The sequence below is a fragment of the Vombatus ursinus genome, unplaced genomic scaffold (assembly GCF_900497805.2).
Source record: "Vombatus ursinus unplaced genomic scaffold, bare-nosed wombat genome assembly UNPS02014812.1, whole genome shotgun sequence".
In the NCBI taxonomy this organism is placed as follows: Eukaryota; Metazoa; Chordata; class Mammalia; order Diprotodontia; family Vombatidae; genus Vombatus; species Vombatus ursinus.
The window spans coordinates 67,595,043-67,613,213 of NW_020954590.1; the positions used below are offsets into that span (position 1 = coordinate 67,595,043).

The 18,171-nt window shown below is 35.0% G+C and overlaps 1 protein-coding gene across 4 annotated transcripts in view; it reads right to left on the bottom strand.

Annotated features, from left to right (window-relative positions):
• Positions 1-18,171, bottom strand: part of LOC114053672 (DNA-dependent protein kinase catalytic subunit-like) — a 167,918-nt gene that overhangs the window by 142,620 nt on the left and 7,127 nt on the right. For all 4 annotated transcript variants that reach the window (XM_027876779.1, XM_027876781.1, XM_027876780.1 and 1 more), the window contains exons 4-18: positions 17,747-17,821; positions 16,414-16,522; positions 15,770-15,882; positions 15,576-15,675; positions 13,366-13,421; positions 13,238-13,268; positions 12,362-12,519; positions 9,540-9,686; positions 8,956-9,120; positions 8,404-8,572; positions 7,746-7,795; positions 4,670-4,807; positions 3,662-3,814; positions 1,658-1,773; positions 1,058-1,217 (exon numbers count right to left, since the gene is read on the bottom strand). In XM_027876779.1, the coding sequence (XP_027732580.1) occupies positions 1,058-1,217; positions 1,658-1,773; positions 3,662-3,814; positions 4,670-4,807; positions 7,746-7,795; positions 8,404-8,572; positions 8,956-9,120; positions 9,540-9,686; positions 12,362-12,519; positions 13,238-13,268; positions 13,366-13,421; positions 15,576-15,675; positions 15,770-15,882; positions 16,414-16,522; positions 17,747-17,821 (1,740 nt within the window). The remainder of the gene's footprint in view (positions 1-1,057; positions 1,218-1,657; positions 1,774-3,661; positions 3,815-4,669; positions 4,808-7,745; positions 7,796-8,403; positions 8,573-8,955; positions 9,121-9,539; positions 9,687-12,361; positions 12,520-13,237; positions 13,269-13,365; positions 13,422-15,575; positions 15,676-15,769; positions 15,883-16,413; positions 16,523-17,746; positions 17,822-18,171) is intronic.

Genomic DNA, 18,171 nt, shown 5'->3' on the forward strand with positions numbered 1-18,171 from the left:
TGTAGGAAGAAAAAAAAAACTGTAAAGCTTCCTGTGGGCATGCACATTTTTCCTACTGCCTATTTGTATTCTCAGTACTTAGTACAACGCTTGGAATATAAGAGACTAGAATATAATGGGTAACTGACTGATTAAACAACAAAAGAAAGAAAAACCTAATCAACAGTTAGAGATATAGTAAAGGGAATTCAGCTGAGAGAGTTGTCTAGGGGCTGTTAGGTGGTACAGTGGATAGAGTTCTGACCTTGGACTCAGGAGGACCTGAGTTCGAATCTGTCTTCAGACACTTGACACTTACTAGTTGTGTGACCGTGGGCAAGTCACAACTCTGATTGCCTCATACACACAAAAAAAAAAAAAGAAAGAAAGAAAGAATTGGTTAGATATACAGATGCAGAGATGATAATTAAATCCATGGGAGTTTTTAAGATCTTCAAGGGAGAGAGAAAAGAGGTCCCAGAAGACAGCCTGGGATTAGGCCACAGTTAGGGGGTATGATACAAATAATATAGCAAAAGAGATGAAGGGAGTTAAGAGAAGGAGGAGAGTCCCAGGAGAAAAGAATGTCAAGAAAACCCAGAGGTGAGAGAACATTCAGCAGGAAAGAATGTAGGATTTGCTACCAGATGGGAAATTCTAATCTAATCTTATATAATAGATCTATCTCTTGCCTAGAGAAAAAAAATCTACACCAAACATGCTGATAGTTAATCACTGAGGAACATGACCCTGAAACAAAAATAAATTATTACATGTTGGTTACTATCCACAAATCACTAATTGGGCAACATTACACTTAAGAGAGGATTGTTAACCTAAGAAAACAAAATGTGTGATAATTATATATTTGTAAAAATTGGACACACACAAATTGGCTCATCAACGGAAAAAACTCAGTAGAGATGCTTTAGACAAACTGAAACCTAAGCACAAGCCCTCATTTTTGGTATTTCATTGAAGTGAATTCTTATTAGATTGAGTGCCAATGGATATGAATAGAACATATATAAAAATTTGTGTTATTTGTAAAATAATGAAATCCTGTATAATGTCTTACCTCAAAGTATCTTAATTTTTTGGCATTTCTTACTGCAACAGCAAGTAATTTGTAGAATCCACTAATGAGAGGTAAGCGTGTAGACTGCAAAATCAACTCATATCCAAATGAGTATATCCACGGTTCAAAAAACTGAATGTGCTTCTCAGGAAGGATTTCTCTGCAAAAAAATAAAGACATTTACTTTAAAATGTATGTGGGAATTTATTTCACAAGTATTTTCTATTCAAATTTTGAAAATATGAGGGACATAAATTGAACAAATCTACCTATTTCATTAAATAAGTATGACAACTGACACTTCTAAGGGGAATGTGTTTGAGGAAATTATGTCATCCTTTCCTAGAAAGAAAAATGGTTTCTAATACCAAAAGACTGTCCATTCAAATCTTCAAACTTTAGGCTGTTTTAAGTATATTAAACTGCTCACCATGACAATTTCCTATATATCTTAATGATCAATCTTTTAAAATTGTTTTAAACATTCAGTACTCTTTTAGTTACAAGGCCCTGAATGTTTTTATAATTGTTACACTACATCATGGCCATGAATTATAGTAAGTTTCACACTTAAATAACTGTAATTTAAAAAAAAAATACCTGCAAAACTCCACCAGATTAATGAAGGCAGTAAAATCTTTAGGTTTAGCAGGATGCAAGTTTGCAGCTGGATCTGAGGTTGGAATTACCCATACACCACTAGCTTCATTCTCATCCTGAAAAAATAATTATACCATTCATCCAACAAATATTTACTAAGTGCTTACTATGTAGAAGGCCCCAAGAAAAACTGTTTGGGGGGTGTGAAGGCAGGACTAGACCTTTTCTGTCCAATGAGCTGTCTTTACCCTAGGTTGGCCACCTCCTCCATTCTGTCCTGTCCCTTCTTTGGAAATCTGATATCTAAGAGCTTCTAGTTTTCTAACCGAATGAAAACTCAAGGGTACTTCCATGAGTTATGAATTATCAAAGCAGGGCTTCAGTAGGAAAATGTATTACTAGAGAATTTTTTGAAAGAGAAAAATAACATATCAAAAAGCTAAGAGTCAATCTTGTAACCACTACAATTTACAGATGAGGCAACAAAGGTCTAACAGCACTAAGTGATTTGCATATGGTCATATAAGTAGTAAATAGCAAGAGCAAGACACAATCTAGATCTTCTGAGTCTCAGTACTTTTCTTCCTATTATGCCACAGTGGAAGAAAAACAATCTCTATATTGTGTCCTGTCATAGCAGATACAATCATTTCAATGTACCTAAACTTTAAAATACAAGTAAATTAAGCAAATCATCAAAAATAATTTACTGTAAAGTACATTTGCTCTTGCACTTAAAAACCTTTTCTGAGACTCAATGACCATATCTGAGGTTCGAAGGAGTTGCCACTAAATAAAAATGTCATTATGTACCATAGATTAAGAGTCTATGTTTCTCTGGGTAAAGAGAATACAGATTAATCAGAGCTATAATACAAGACATTAAGCCATTAATAACAACAACCTTGCACCTGTGATAGAAGATGATATAATATGAAGCATTAAAAATAAGCTGCATACTTTTAATGTATTTCTATGTCTTAAACATACATTCTTCTAATTACTATTACTCTGAATTAAATTAACCTTAATCCACGTGTGTTAACTTTTTTTAAACTTCACCTCACTATGTCATGATTAAATTTTCCTTTGAATCTCCCAACTCCTAAGACTAATTTAAAATAGTATCTTTTCCTCTTTCTCCTCTTCAAAGCTGCCTAAGAAGAAAAGACCAAGCCACTGGCACATTGCACTACCGACCTTGGAGAATTGTTTAGAGAAAGTGCTTGGTAAATCTTAAAGTGTCATGTGAAATTCAAGCTGTTATTTATTATGTGTTAATTTTGTATTATATGTTGCATTTTTCTATGTGAAACTTTCATCACATCTTAAGATCTGGATATAGAAAGCTTAAAATAACAGCATTTATACAGCATTTTAAGGTGTGTGCACTGCTTTTCATGTGTTATTTCATTTGAGAAATCCATTTTACTCCTAAGGAGAATTATTTAGCATCACTTCCTGCTACTGTTAGAACTATCAGACAAATCTGTTGTTATTGGAAACTTTCTCACATTTTTGAACATACAGAACAACTATTTTTAAGCATTTAAATAATGGTTTTTCTCCACATTCAGCTGTGCTAAATTTAAAACTTGGCTCATACTAGATATCACCTCAGCTACCACAACTTACCAGCCACCATCGTGTTTTCAAAGAGTTCATAATCTAAATATATGGATTTTCCTCATTTTATCAAAGGAAGTAACACATGCAAAGCACTGAACACACCTTAAAGTACTATATAAATGCTGTTATTTTAACCTCTCTGAATATTCAGATATTATGTGATAAAAACTTTCCACAGAAAAATGCAACATATAATACAAAATTAATATATGATAAATAATAGCTTGAATTCATACAGCACTTAAAGGTTTACCAAGCACTTTCCTTTACGTAACCCTACAACACAGGTGGTGCAAATATTACTGCCTCCATTTTATTTATGAGGAAACAAAGACAGGTATCATTAGCAGCATGAAGGAATATGACAAGTCTTACCTCCTGATCTCCAATATTCTGCTTTTCTAGTTTAAGATCTAATTTTTCAACAATCTTCAAAACTGACTTTATAAGTTCATCATACAGCAAACGATTCAGAGACTGAAGTGGTGAACTGACCAACAGAAATGTTTCATCTGCTAGAAGAGAGTCCTTTGGAATAAATAAAAATAAAAAGTCTGAACCTCAAGATGCATGGTATAAATATCAAAGAAGTTTTCCATAAATAAATAAAATGCATTTCCCTTGTATAAACACATAAACATTTTAACTGTGGAAATGGAAATAAGGTTAAGTTAAACTATAACTTTTTAAAACTAGGATTGAATTTTTTTTGTTCTTTTTGAAATTTGTTATTTTAAATTTAGAATTGTTCTAAATCATGTTATTCTAAAGCATCAGCAAAAACAAGCACCCAAATTTTATAAAAATCAAATATAAATACAAACTCTAAATTATTTAAAATTTATTTAAATTTTTGTTATTTCTATTAAATTTAATAAAATAGTATCCTCGATAGGTATGTCCCCTTTAGATCTAATTTTCTTATTTTTAATCACTTCGAATTTTGCCAATACTCTTACTACATTCCACTAGTGAAATTTTCGAGCTAAGGAGCCTGGATATTGTCTTAAATTAGTAGGAAATCATGACTACGATCATTTCTTCATTTTCCCTACTAGGCCATCATAACATAAAATACCAGAGTTTACTTCTTACAACAACTATGGTATATTTGGAAGTCTTCAATGAGACAATACCTAGACCTCAGAATATAAAAGGAATATTAATAGTGAAAATCTAGTATAGATAAAGGAATCAAGATAAATCTGGGGTGGCAGCAGAATGTGCATTAAGAAAGAAAAAGATAAAGCACTTACTATTTTAATACAGTACTCAGGTTGGCCAAAATAATTCATTAATCTTACTAATACTTATCTACAAGTTCAAAATTACTAAAACAAATAAAGAACGTTGGACTCTTCATGATTTCAATGCTATTTTTACCTTCATTTGATCACAGCTCAGTAGATTTCTGAAAAGCTCTAAATAATCCTTATATGTAGGTACTTTCCATTTCCCTGTTCTAACTTCCCCAGATGTAGGATACTCTTCAGACTCAGAAACCTCTTTATCAAGGGTCTCCTAAAAAGAAAATTGCATATTAGTGCCATTTGCTACAGTCATATAAATAATGTTACCAGCATTTATAAACATGTAATTGAACACGATCTCTTAGACAAAGACTTTCATAATACCATTGTGTACAATACAGAGATATGAAATAGATGACAGCTCTATTGGGAAGACTGGAAGAAGCTAAAGCAATAGAACTAAACAGCAACGATTAATGAATCAATGCTACCTGAGGAGGAGGTCTTAGTCAAACAGCTCAGGTGTTTATCCTTTGCCCTATTCTGTTCAACATCTTTTATCAATTTTTCAGATGAAGGCATAGATCTCCTGTTTATTAACTTTGCAGATGACAAGGAACTAGAAGGGATAGTTAATACGATGGATGAGAGAATAAAGTTCAAATAGATTTTTAAAAGCTAGAATGATAGGCTTTAACAAAATGAAATTTAACAGAGATAAGCACAAAATCCTAAATTTAAGTTAAAAAAAATCAATCACAACTGTAAGTGGTATGAATAGAAAGCAGTTACCTGAAACACACCCACATACAAAACACAAAATAAGGGTTTTAGTGGACTACAATGCAAGCTCAAAGTAAACCAACAGCACAACAGCCAAAAAGTCAATGCAACATTAGGCTATACACAGAAATACAACCCTGAAAGCTTTAAGAGCGAGCTATGAGGAATGTAATGACTGACCATAACTCCAAAGGATGAAGTACCTCCTGAAATAGGAGGTTAATTTAAGGATTTATGAAGCAAAATCAAACGTGTTTTTTTCAACAAATGTATGGATTTAATTCAACTGACTCTGCTTATTTATTTTTCTTTTTTTATTTGGGAAGAATTCAAAAGGAAGAAGGGAACTAGAAACTGGGTTGCGGAAAAAAAAGGAAAAGGTCCCTGAAGCATTTAACAGAAGGAAGTTCAGATGGAGACAAAGATAAGCAAGATAGCTTTGGAAGTAATATGTTGCCTGCTAAAAAGTCCAGAGAGAGAGAGACATAAAAACGTAAACAAGACAGAAAAAAAACATGTTATTAATAAGGGCAAACTGTTTACAAGGGAAGATGACACTTGTAAATCTTGAGAACTGTAGTTATCACACCATGTTAAAGGAATATACATAAAGGGGGTGGGTATAAGTTGCCTTTGATATAATGATAAAAAAAATCTAATCAAGTGAGTTAAATGGATTCAAGTGAATTAATCTGATCTAACTAAGAAAATGTACTGAGAGAAAGGGAAAGGAGGAGGCAGACAACAGTAAATTATATTACAGGAAAAGGCACAAAAACCTATTACAGCAGAGGGAAAGAAGGGAGGGAGATGAGCATTGTTTGAATCTTACTCTCATCAGCTTTGGCTCAAGAAGGGAATATCATAATCAGTTAGGTACTAATATTGATAGACTTAACCCTTCTCAGCAATACAATGATCTAAGACATCTCCAAAGGCCTCATGAGGGAAAATGCTATCTACATCCAAAGAAAGAACTATGGAGTTTGAATGGAGATCAAAGCATACTATATTTGCTATTTTTTTTCTTCTGTTGTGTTTTGTTTCCTCTTTCTGGTGGTTTCTCCTATTGGTTCTAATTCTTACTTACATCATCACCAATGTGAAAATATGTTTAATAGGAATGTATATGTATAGCCTATATCAGACTGCACACCATCTTGGGAAGGGAGGTAGGGAGAAAAGGGGAGAAAAATTTAAAACTCAAAAGCTTATGGAAGTGATGGTTGATAAATCAAAATAAATTAATTTTAAAAAAAGAAAAAATGTTAAAAAAACAAAGTAATATGTTGAATTTATTACCTACTTGAAGGAAGAACAACCTGTATAGAGGAAGTTATTTGCATTTGCGCATATGGTCCTCTTTTTCTGTTTTGCTTTATAAATGAAAATGTCTGTGTGTTAAGTTTGGAACAAAAGGATACAACGTTTTAAAAAAATTAAAACAACCATAGTTTTTTAGACTTTGATATTGAAACACTGATTTTTTTTAGACATCTTCATGAAATGTACTATAAAGAGTTTACCTCACTTTTTCACAGTGAACCCTTTCACTTCATTAACCTCATTTCTCATTATTCTGATATGCCTCTTGGATGAAATATTCTCATGCACTGGTTGAGTATTTCCCAAAGAGTATGTTTTTTGGGGAGGTCCAAATGTCTTTATACTACATGAAGTTATGCTTGATACTTTCCAACACATCACAAATCTGCCCATTCTTCAAAATGTCATACAATTTTTTAGCCTAAATGATAGTTAATAATTAAAGGCATCACAGTGTTAACACCAGCTTTAGTATAAAATACTAAAAATCTCACAAGCATATTTAACTGTTAGTTACCAAAACTAACAAGGTGAAAAGGAACAGACTAGATTACTTTCATGAAACTGAAAAGCACTTTTACTAATCCCAAGCTTCCCAAAAGCAGATGATCATCTTTTCAACAAAAGTATTTTATCAATGTTGCTATATGGCAGTGGGATCCAGAACATCCCTGCCTTTGAAAAACTAAAAATGAATGAGCATCAGAGACCACTGGAAAAGGACATGGTGGGTGCAAGCAGGCTGCAACACACAACCAATGATCAAGTCTGAAGAACAGAAATAAAGGAAGTCATTAAGGAACAGTATGACACAAAGAGAAACAAGCTGCTCATGTGGTAAGAGAAAAGGGATGAGATGTGGATGGCCAGAGTGCTTCACTGGTACCCTCATAAAGCCAAGAGAAAGCAAGGAAGACCTCCAGTGCACTGAGTGAGCCTCCTATGCGGCAAACTTCTGGGAGAATATAAATGAGAAGAAAAGAAAGGGTGGCAATCTGTATCACTGGAGGGAACCCCCAAAATGATGACATCAAAGATCCATTCACATACTTGAAAGTTTCCATAAACTAGTCTTTAAAAATATCTGATTCACAATTTACCTTTTGAAGGATGACTGGTTTGGAACATACTCTGATTAAGCCCTGATGCACTTAAAAAAAAAAAAAATTCAAACAAAAATTAGGAAATACTCCAGCACATATATAATTAAAGTCAACAAACAAGACCATTTTTGAGATACAGATTTATTTTCTGATTTCACCTGAATCATTATCAACATTTCCAATCAGAGAATATACGCTCTTTTTGTTAATAATATTGGTCTGTTATGAGGTTAAGCTCCTTGAGGACAGAAACTCTTAGTTTAACTTTTTTATCTCCTTGTATTCTAGCACAGCACTTCTTAAACTCTGGGTCATGACCCAGTTTAAGAAGAGATGAAGGAGTTATGACTCAAGAAGCCCAACCTAGCACACTGCTGTGCATGCAGTAGGTATTTAATAAATATTTGTTGTTTAACTTGCATTCTATGAAATAGTAATGGATCCTTAAGCAAGAAACAGATTCTACCTTACTATAATGATAGGAGTAGAATCTGTTCTACAAATAATTAATGACACACAAAAGAAGCTCCTAAACTGGGCAACTGGTTTATTTTTTAGTTATTTAAAAAATATATACACAAAGAGATATATAATTTCTCATAATCATAAAGAAGTTTAATCATTAAAAAAAGAAAAATTAATATCCTAAACTTACCCACAGTACTAATAAAATTCCAAAGCACTGGTCCTTTTTCTGCCAAGGCAAGAAAAACTTTTACTATAGCTCGGCAACAGACTGTTTGCATTTTAATACTGTACTGTGGAAAACTGTCTATCTGCACCACTATTAGACGCTCAAGAACTGGAGTATATACCTCAGGAACCTAGAAAAGACAGAAGAATCTCAGCTGGTAGGAAACAAAAATAAGTTAGGTAAAATAATTGGCTAAAGACAAATAATCCAGATTCTATGGTAATTCAAGATGGGATTCATCAGATAATTTTTACTCTGCTACGTTTTATTTGTGTCATTGTTATGTTATTATATGTTATTAAAAGCAAAATGAAGGCTTCTGACAGGTCTTACTCTACTGAATCAATTTTCTAAAAGATAAAGAAACTGGAAGTTTACAAAAAATGCTTAGTGGGCACATGATGGCTGTTTTCAAATATCTAGATGGCTGTCATTTGGAAAAGGGATCAAATTTGTTCTACTTGGACTGAGAAGGCATGACTGCACATCAACAATAATAAATATTTTACTTACTGTATCAAGGTGAAGTAAGATGCTTGCAATAGATTGGAGAAAACTTGGGAGCTGATACATGTGGTCCTCTATAGTATCTGTCTCAGTGAGGAACATTTGTTTACAGCGCTGAATGAGCTCAATATACATGAAGTCAACATCCTTTGCATTTATAGCTTTACAAGGCTTTAATGACAGCAAAAACAAAACGTTACTATTGATTAACTTCACTATGTTCTTGGTTCTTCAATATTTAATATACAATATAGAACACCAAAACACATTACCATAACCTGAAGATTGACAAATTTAGTAATATATAGAAAGGCCTCACATTTAAACTCAGTTAACTCTTATTGATAGGGTACTTCCAAGATGGTGTATAAGAATTATGCTAAAGAAAATGTGGGTATTTTAGAATGGTCTTCTTTCTAGTGACACAAATTTATTTCTATAACCTCTCTTGAACTTTAACTTTGTAGCACAAATGTCATGATGACAAACTACTACTTTTAAAAAAAAAAAGTATGTGAGCAGCTATATTTCTCTTTATACTTCTACCATTATGAAAGAATGTTAAGGTAAGGTAAGTCAGTGAGGCATACTCCTGCAAACAGCCCATATCCTCGAATGGCAATGGATAACTCCTTGCTAGTTGAATCCACATTTCTGATGATTCCGTAGAACTGTTCTGTGAAGTACCGAAGTGTGCTCTTGTGAGCTTCTGCGTCTTTGCCCACCATTAAAGAAACCTGAAATTAGATAATTAACCAGTTATATTTTTTCAATTGGAATAGTATATCAACTCCAAATAAAAGATGTATACTCCAAACGTATACAATTGTATTCATATTTATTTTGTAAGTGCTGCATTATAATATTTATTCATTCCTAGGTTATACAATCACAGAATTGTAAAAACTAAGGGTTGGAAATCGCCTAAAGACGTTCTCTAATCCTTCCCTTAAAATCTCCTTTATAATAATCCTCAACAAGTAGTAACAAAGCCTATACATGAAGACTTTCAAAGATAGGGAGCTCATTACCTCTAGAGAAACCCGCTATGTTTTGGATGGCTCTAACTGCTAGATCTTTACGTATGCCAAAATAAAATCAGCATCCCTACAACTTCTACTCACTAGCCTTGTTCTATGGCTAAGTAGAAAAGACTAGTTTCTCACACATGACAACTATTCAAAGATAATACTTACGTTATCCCCTAAATCTTCTCTTCTACAAGGTAAGTAACCCCAAAGCATCAACTAATGCTCATATAGGAATCTCACATAAGGTATCTTACTTCAACATTGAAGAGATCTGTGACTTCACTGGTGTGGGTGCTCCTTTCACATACAGAAATTATAACCTCTCTATACCTTAATAGATGATCTTCATGAGTTGCTGTGATGGATGGCAAAGTCTCTCTGAACTTAGTTAGGCTGGCCTTCAGGTGACAGGCATAATTCATCACTAGCCTTAAAACTGAAACATTTCCAGCTGGATCTATATTGCTACACCCACAGCCTGTGTTCCATCAGCATAGCTTTCAAAAACGCAAGATAACTTCCATACTGAGATAAGGCACCAGAGAAAGGTTTAAGTGGAGGAACTATGCTTTAAATCTCAGTAACTGGTGGGAATTATGGGAAGCAGATTTCAACTCAATACCAAGGACAACCTTCTTCAGAGCTATCCAAAAACAGAAAAGATTGTCCAAAGAGGCAGTGAATTCCCTATCATTAAGGGTCTTAAAACAGAGGCTGGGTAATCATTTGTTGGGAGTGTGCTGAGAAATGTGCTCAACATTTCATTAGGGCTTGCACTATGACCTTTCCCACTCTGTTCCTATGATAGTCACATACACGAGATAGCTAAAATGAGGGGAAAGGGGAGGGAGGGGGAGAAAAATTTAAAACTCAGAAGCTTATGGAAGTGATTGCTGATAATTCAAAATAACTTAATTAAAAAAAATTTTTAAATAAAAAAAATTAGGGAAAAAAGGAGTTTTGATTGAGAAAAATAGTGGGGGAGGGAGGGAAGGGAGAAAGAAGCATGGCACTCTGAGCATTAGGACAGGCCTGGATGAGTGGCCAGAATAGGGCCTCATCAATCAGTGCATTGTTATCTTGTGAAACAGCCACTAAAAATGGAAGGATAACAAACAGGAGGTGGAGAGAAACAAAACAAATTTCACACATTTCAAAATTTGACCAAGGACAGATTTGCATCCAGGAAAGGGGTGAAGCAACAATTTTTTTTCCTCCTCTTCTCCTCTAAATATATGATTTCCAATCCCCCTTCTCAGGACACAGACTAACACTATTAGTATCATATAGTTCAGCTACATTGAAAAGTAAATAGGTTTTTGTATGCTAGCCTCATAACCCTCTAAGTCTCAAGCACCTGGCCTAGAAAGATACTTTTCTAATACAATCTATTCCTAAGCTGGCACACTATCTCTTGTTTTGATTTTCTTCACTAACTAGCCTGGTCACCAAAATTTTTCTCAGATGCTCCCATTGACTGCCCTATCACTGACCCTTTCTGTAAGACTTTCAATAAAAATTGCCTAATCAATGATCAGAGCACTATCTGAAGTCACAGCTTCCCTCCATCTTTTCCTTACCAACTGTATGTAGGCCCAATCCAGATATCTAGAGGCCCAAATCCTGTGACCATTTCCTACAAATACTGAAGTGTGGAAAAATAAAAATAAAAATAAAAATAAAAATAAAAGCTGACCAACAGCCTCAACCTCAAGACCAGGTTCACTTGCATGTATTCTGAGGGCCAATTCCATTAATTTTCAAATGACTTGACCATGGCTAGCCTCACACTCTGAGATCATTTGTCCTTCCCAGAGGTCTGGATGACAACAGGGTCCTAGACCTTCACTTACGTCCTAGTTCTCACTTTCAACTCCTGGCTGCTTCTCCTTTGGCTGTTATCATATTCTGATACCTGATTCACTCCTACTCACTCAAGTACTGGTCCAATGTTCCCATAGCCCAGTATAAGATAGATGATAATGAAGGAAAAAAGCTTGTTCCACTAAGTCAAAAAGCAAATGAAGCAAGTAAACTTTACTATGTAAACATGCATTAAAACTTCTGCCTTTCCATTCTCGAGGCTTCACAAACATGGGCAATGGGAGAACAGAAATTGCACATCTTCATAAACAGGCCTAGGGGCATCTCACCTGACCTCCACAGCTCCAGGCTTCAGGCTCCCTTGATTTCACATCCAGGCCCCAGGTTACGCTCATACATCAGACCCCTGTCCCTCACTCCTCAGGAGGGATTCCCCTTCCCATCTAATATGGTCCAGACATAGGCCTGCTTCCTGGTAAGGGAATCTGACACCACCTAGATTGGGGCTTAACTGCTCTTTGAAGCAATTTTAAAAAGGGAAGTTGAAATTTCAGTACCTGTTTAAGAAAGGAATCCAAGGCTGAATGTGCAGCTTTCTTCAGTTCTCCATTTGTATGGCCACACCACTTTGACATTATTTCAAATAAGGAAACGTAGTTGTCCAGAAGGCAGGTGCTAAACTGAGATGCATGTAAGGTAAATAAGTGCAAACCAGCTGCAATTGGAGGGAAAAATGCAAATGTTATTTAAAATTAGAGGAAAATGTAAACTACTATACAAGAAACTACACAGGTCACTAGCTGGCCCCAGTACTTATAAGTTGTTTTTTGGGCTGTTTTTTTTTTTTTAAGGTCAGTGATTTATTCAGTATAAGAGGTTCCTAGGGAGGACATGTCCCTGTCAATACAGATTAACACCTGTTTTGTACCTCATAGTCCTGGAGAATTACCTGGGCCTGCAAGGTGCAGTAATTCATCCAGATACATATACATCAAAGGGGGGAACTTCAATCACCAGACATTCCCTTAATCCAAGACCATCTCTCTAGCCACTACACTAAGCTGGATCTCTTTAATTTTTAGGGTCAACTCAAATTTCTGTAGGCTTAGAATACAACTAATAGAAATACTAAATGCTCTCAGAGAGGAATTCTACAAGTAAAAAAGGATGTGCTTCTGTTCAGCTTATGCACTATTCTCTTAAAAGAAAAATAAATAAGTATCAAATATCGAAGTTTAAGTGATGAGAGGTATAGATGACACTACCTACTACAGAAGAAATACAGAAACACCTCAAGCCTACTGTAAATATGATATTTTGGCCCTGTTACTATCACACCTACTTTATGATCGTAGTATAAAAACCAAAGGCTGCAAAAAGACTTAACTTGGTAAAGAGGTCAATTTACAATTCAATGAAAATCAGAATCTTACCTAAAGGCACAGCATATCTCTTCAGATCAACCTATTAAAGCAAAAGATTTGCCATGAAGGTACGTTTTCCAACCACAATTAATTTAAATAATACAAAGTTACCAAAGTAACCTTAAATATCCCCCTACCTGAGGACTGATGGCCTTCAGTACAAAATCAAAAATTTCCTTTGACATTTGAGGATCTAAAAGAACAAGAGAAAAACTATGTCCAAACCACAATAAGTGTTTTGGAATAGTATTTAATTTCTTTTAAATCTTTCCATTTCAAAGAGTTTTATAACTAAATAAGCAGTATCATCACTACTGTAATTATTGAGTTTTTTTTTTTTTAATAGTGAGTATATGACTGCAAAGTAATTTATCATATGACAAGAGGGGTTGACTGAAGTGATGATAGTTCCATCTCCTTAGGGGAGAATATCAAGAATGGTATTAGGGCAAGCTAAGGAATCTAGGCTCTCATCCCTATATTATTATTATCATTATATATTGCCAGAGGGAGAGTCCTACCTCAGATTTCATCAGCAGAGAGAAAGGTACTACGTAACAGTCCTGAACTCTGAAATTGCTCTTCCTGATCAATACCTCGCAATTAGCTTTCAACCACATCACTTGACTGAAGGTGCCCAGTCAAAGATCTTAGAATTGCTAAAATCTATGACAAACTTTCAGTCCTCGTCTTCTCTGACCTCTGCAGCTTCTAAACCTGCTCACCTTCCACTCTTTTCATGGACAAGCGCTATCTACTCCCTCAGCTTCTGCTGACACTGGCCCCTCCTCCTGATATCCTTCACCTCCTTCGTTTCTTATTCTGGACCACCATCCATCTCCCACACCCTACCTATGTGGCAGTTTCTCTCCCCTCCTTCCCACCTCAACCACTCCCTCCCATTCTGTCCTGGATCTTTCATTTCTCTCTCTACAGTCTCTCTGCACTGACCGTTTCTACACAAATAATTCTTTAATCTATATATCCCACCCTAACCTCTGTCCTCAATGGCAGGCCCACATTTACAACTGTCTGTCCCATCAGCACTTCAAACTTGACATGTCCAAAACAGATTTTATTCTCTTTCTCCCAAACACACCTCTCCTCCAATATTCTCTGTTCCTACTGAGGGTACCACAATCCTTCCAGTTACCCATTTTTAACAACATCAGAGTTATCCTTGATTCTTCTCTCTCCCCAACACTCTATATATCTAATTATTTGCCAAGTTCCACTGACTGTATCTCTGTATCTCTTGCAAACACCCCTCCTTTGTACTTAGACTGGCACTATCCTATGCAGGTCCACATCCTCTTTTATGTGGACTATTTATAATAACCTTCTAATTGGTCTCCCAGGTTCCCACCTCTTTCTTCTCCAATCCATCTACCACATAGCTGCCAAAATGGCCTTTCTAAGCTACTCTAAAATCTCCAATGACTCTCTACAGATACTAAGATATAATGCAAAATCCTTAACCCAGCACTTAAAACCTTCTACAATCTGCTTCCAATTTATCTTCTAGACTTCTTTTCTTATGACTGACTCCCTTTCATTCACTCTAGATTCAAACCGCCAGCTATGGGCCAATTCAGCATTCCATCTCCTGTCCCTCTGCCTTCACAAAAGCTGTTTCTCCAAACAATACTGTTTTAAGAACAACTGTGATTAAGTTATTTTGTCTATTATAAATACCCAAATTAACTATAAAGGATATATGAAGAAAGACGTTATCTGGATCCGGAGAAAGAACTGATAATCAGAAGTATGTATAGAATAATTTTACATATAAATAAATATATATATATATATACACATATATACACCTATTTGTATCTAATGGTAGCCATCTCTAGGGTACAGGGCAAGGGGAGGGGGGAAGGTAAAAAAAGAGATTTACAGGATAATTTTGTTGCATACTTGAAAATAATAGCAAGTTGTGCATAGCAGATTTGCAGTTTCATGTACAATCATCTTTTTTATTGTACTATGTTATGAAAAGCTTGTTTTATTCCATAAATAAAGAATAAAATTTAAAAAATAAAATGCACTCCCTCTCTTCATTTCCACTTCTTCGAAATCTTAGCTACTTATATCAAGGCTCAGCTTAAGTGTCACCTACCATAGAAAACCTTTTCTCAACTCCTTCCTCCACCCATTTTCCCTCCTCAACTTACCTTATATTTATTTACTTATCTGTGCACTTGTTGTATTCCCACTCGATCCTTCACTCCCCCCCCCAAACTCCTAATGCTTTGTGAGCCATGGACTATTTTCTCTTTTTTGTGTGTGTCTTCAGCCCCTTGCACATCGTATTGACTAACTCCTATTCAATTGAATGACACACCTTCATCCATGGATTTAGTGAAGTTATACATAAGTGACGACAATCCCTTCAGGCATCCTGCTACCACAGGGAGTTTGGGCTCTCTGGTTGTGGAGGTCATCTGGAAGCAAGGTTTTAAAAGCTTAAATTAATTTTCAAAAACCATGTTTTTGAAAAACAGGGTTGCTCAAATTTTATGGTTTGCTATGTCTTACCTGGGTTTTTAGTTCACCCAAGAAAGCACGGAAGAGTTTTTCTGAGTTGTTCACCATAACACTAGGATGTACTTCCCCTAAGACTCCTAGGAGCTCATATATCTTTTCTAATACTGGAAAACAAAATTTCAAATGAAAGCACATTTGAGTAAATTGGCAACAAAAAATGTGTAAATGTAAAGAAATGAGTCAAAAAATAAATTCAGTTTTACCCTAACAATCAAACTACAGTAAGACATACAAACACACTTAGCTTGACACAGTAGATTTATTCCTGAAAAGATCTGTCCAAATTAATTTTGGGGAAAAAAAATAAAATTATATTTTAAAAGCCCTGAAAAGTTTGTTAAAGGAAATTTTAGTTAAAATATCCCCAAGAAAAATCATTAATAAATGAACAATTATTCCTTAACAACTTTCTTATAAAGTTCAATTTAACAGAAATTTTTTAATAAAATATATGCTCCCTTACAAGGAATGTATGTATGTAAATGTGTGTGTGTGTGTATGTATATGTGTGTATGTGTGTGTGTGTGTGTGTGTGGGTATAGATATCCATAAATCTATATCTCTCTATCTTTATAATGGTTATTAGAGCTAATTAAAGTATCTTAAACTCAGTAGGAAAAAAAAAAGCCTCTCACCTGTATCTGCTATTTTTGTTTTCAAAGCAAGTTCTCCATAGAATTTGCTAAAGAGTTCTCCAAGTTGGAATTCTTCCATATGTCTAGAACTTCGTAAAGTTTTGAGCAACTGAGAATACATAAAATAGCACTTTTAAAGAAAAGAATGGGGAAGAAAAAGTAGAGACTATAATTTAGTCAAGTGGTAAAGAGTGCTGTGGCTCTGAAGAGGGACTAGAGATACAAGATGAAATCATAAAAAGACCACTTAATTTGAAGTTATTCATGTTTTTCTTGCTATTTACTAGCTGAGTGACACTAAGAAAGTTCTAGGGAGCTCAGATTTAGAACTGGAAGACACCTTAAAGTCACCTAGTCCAATTTACTCTACATTTTATAGACAAGGAAACTTGGACCTAGATTAGTTAAGTGACTTGCCCAAAGTGACACTGGAAACTAGTAGCAAAGCTAGATTTCAAACCAAGATCCTCCAGTTCTAAATTCAGTGCTTGAATGGCACTACTCAAGTGACTTAATCTCCTTGAGCCTCAGTCTCCTTATCTGTAAAATGAAGATAAAAATATGGATACTACCCTAAAGGAGCCCTGAAACTATCTACCTACCCAAGTATATATTCAATGGCAATTCAATTAATTAAAAATTATTTAAGTGCTTATTATGTTCAAATATCTAAAACCAAAGCAGACTCTCAAAAAGATGCAGATGAGAGCAGAACCCCTAGCTCTCCAACTGCTTGGATTCTGAGAGTTAGTCATGGGAAGAGTACTGGACTTGGAGTCAAAGACCTGGGTTCCAATTCTGTCTCTGTCACTTACTACCACCTATGTGATTTTCGACAAGTGACAATCTCTCTGGTAGTGGTCTCCAGTTTCTTCATTTATAAAATGATAGGATTGGACTGGATGACCTCTGAGAATCTGAACCAGTTTTAATTCTATGATCCTCACACATCACAAGGAAATAAACAGGTAATTTTTGGAACCCCCAGTTATTATTAAATATCAAATCAACCTTTCACTTATAGAGAGGTTGAGAAAAATAAAGTAATCATTAATTCATTCCCTTTTTACCTGTTCCCTTTACTCCACACTAAGAGCCCAACTCCCATTTCTGCTGTTTTAAGGAAAGCAGTAGAAGACAAGTTATCAAGGTGCTGAGGAATGGAAGACAGGAGAATGGAGATGTTCTCTGAATTTAACTTTCATTCGGGTTGCAATCTATTACAATGCTCTCCCCACCCCTCTAACCCAAACCAAAAAATCCACAAATTTCCTACTTCATGAATTATATGTATAGGACATACTATTAATACCCTTACAAATAAAAGGATTACCTCAATAAGAAGCTCCAGGGCTGGAATCTTACATTTTGCAGCTTTATCTTTTGTGTAAACACTGGTACACAAGCTCTAGGTTTAAAATGAGACACCAAAACCATCAACAAGCTGGAAGAATCAAGATTCAGTGATGACTCAAATTAGATCATAAGGAAAAGTTACATTATGAATATACTTTTAACAACTAAAAAATTGCATTTTAATATGCAGAACATGAGGCCCACAACAGACAACCACAGTAAGTTCCTTGGTGCCACTGTGAAAAAACAAAATACTGGACCAGATGGAAGATGGGTCTGACCTATTTCAGAAATCACTATGTACTTTTCTTTCCGATCAATTTGTGATCTAGCCAAAGAACAAAAGCATTTTAGTAGGATTTTTAAAACACACATATGTGTGTGTGCATATACATACATATG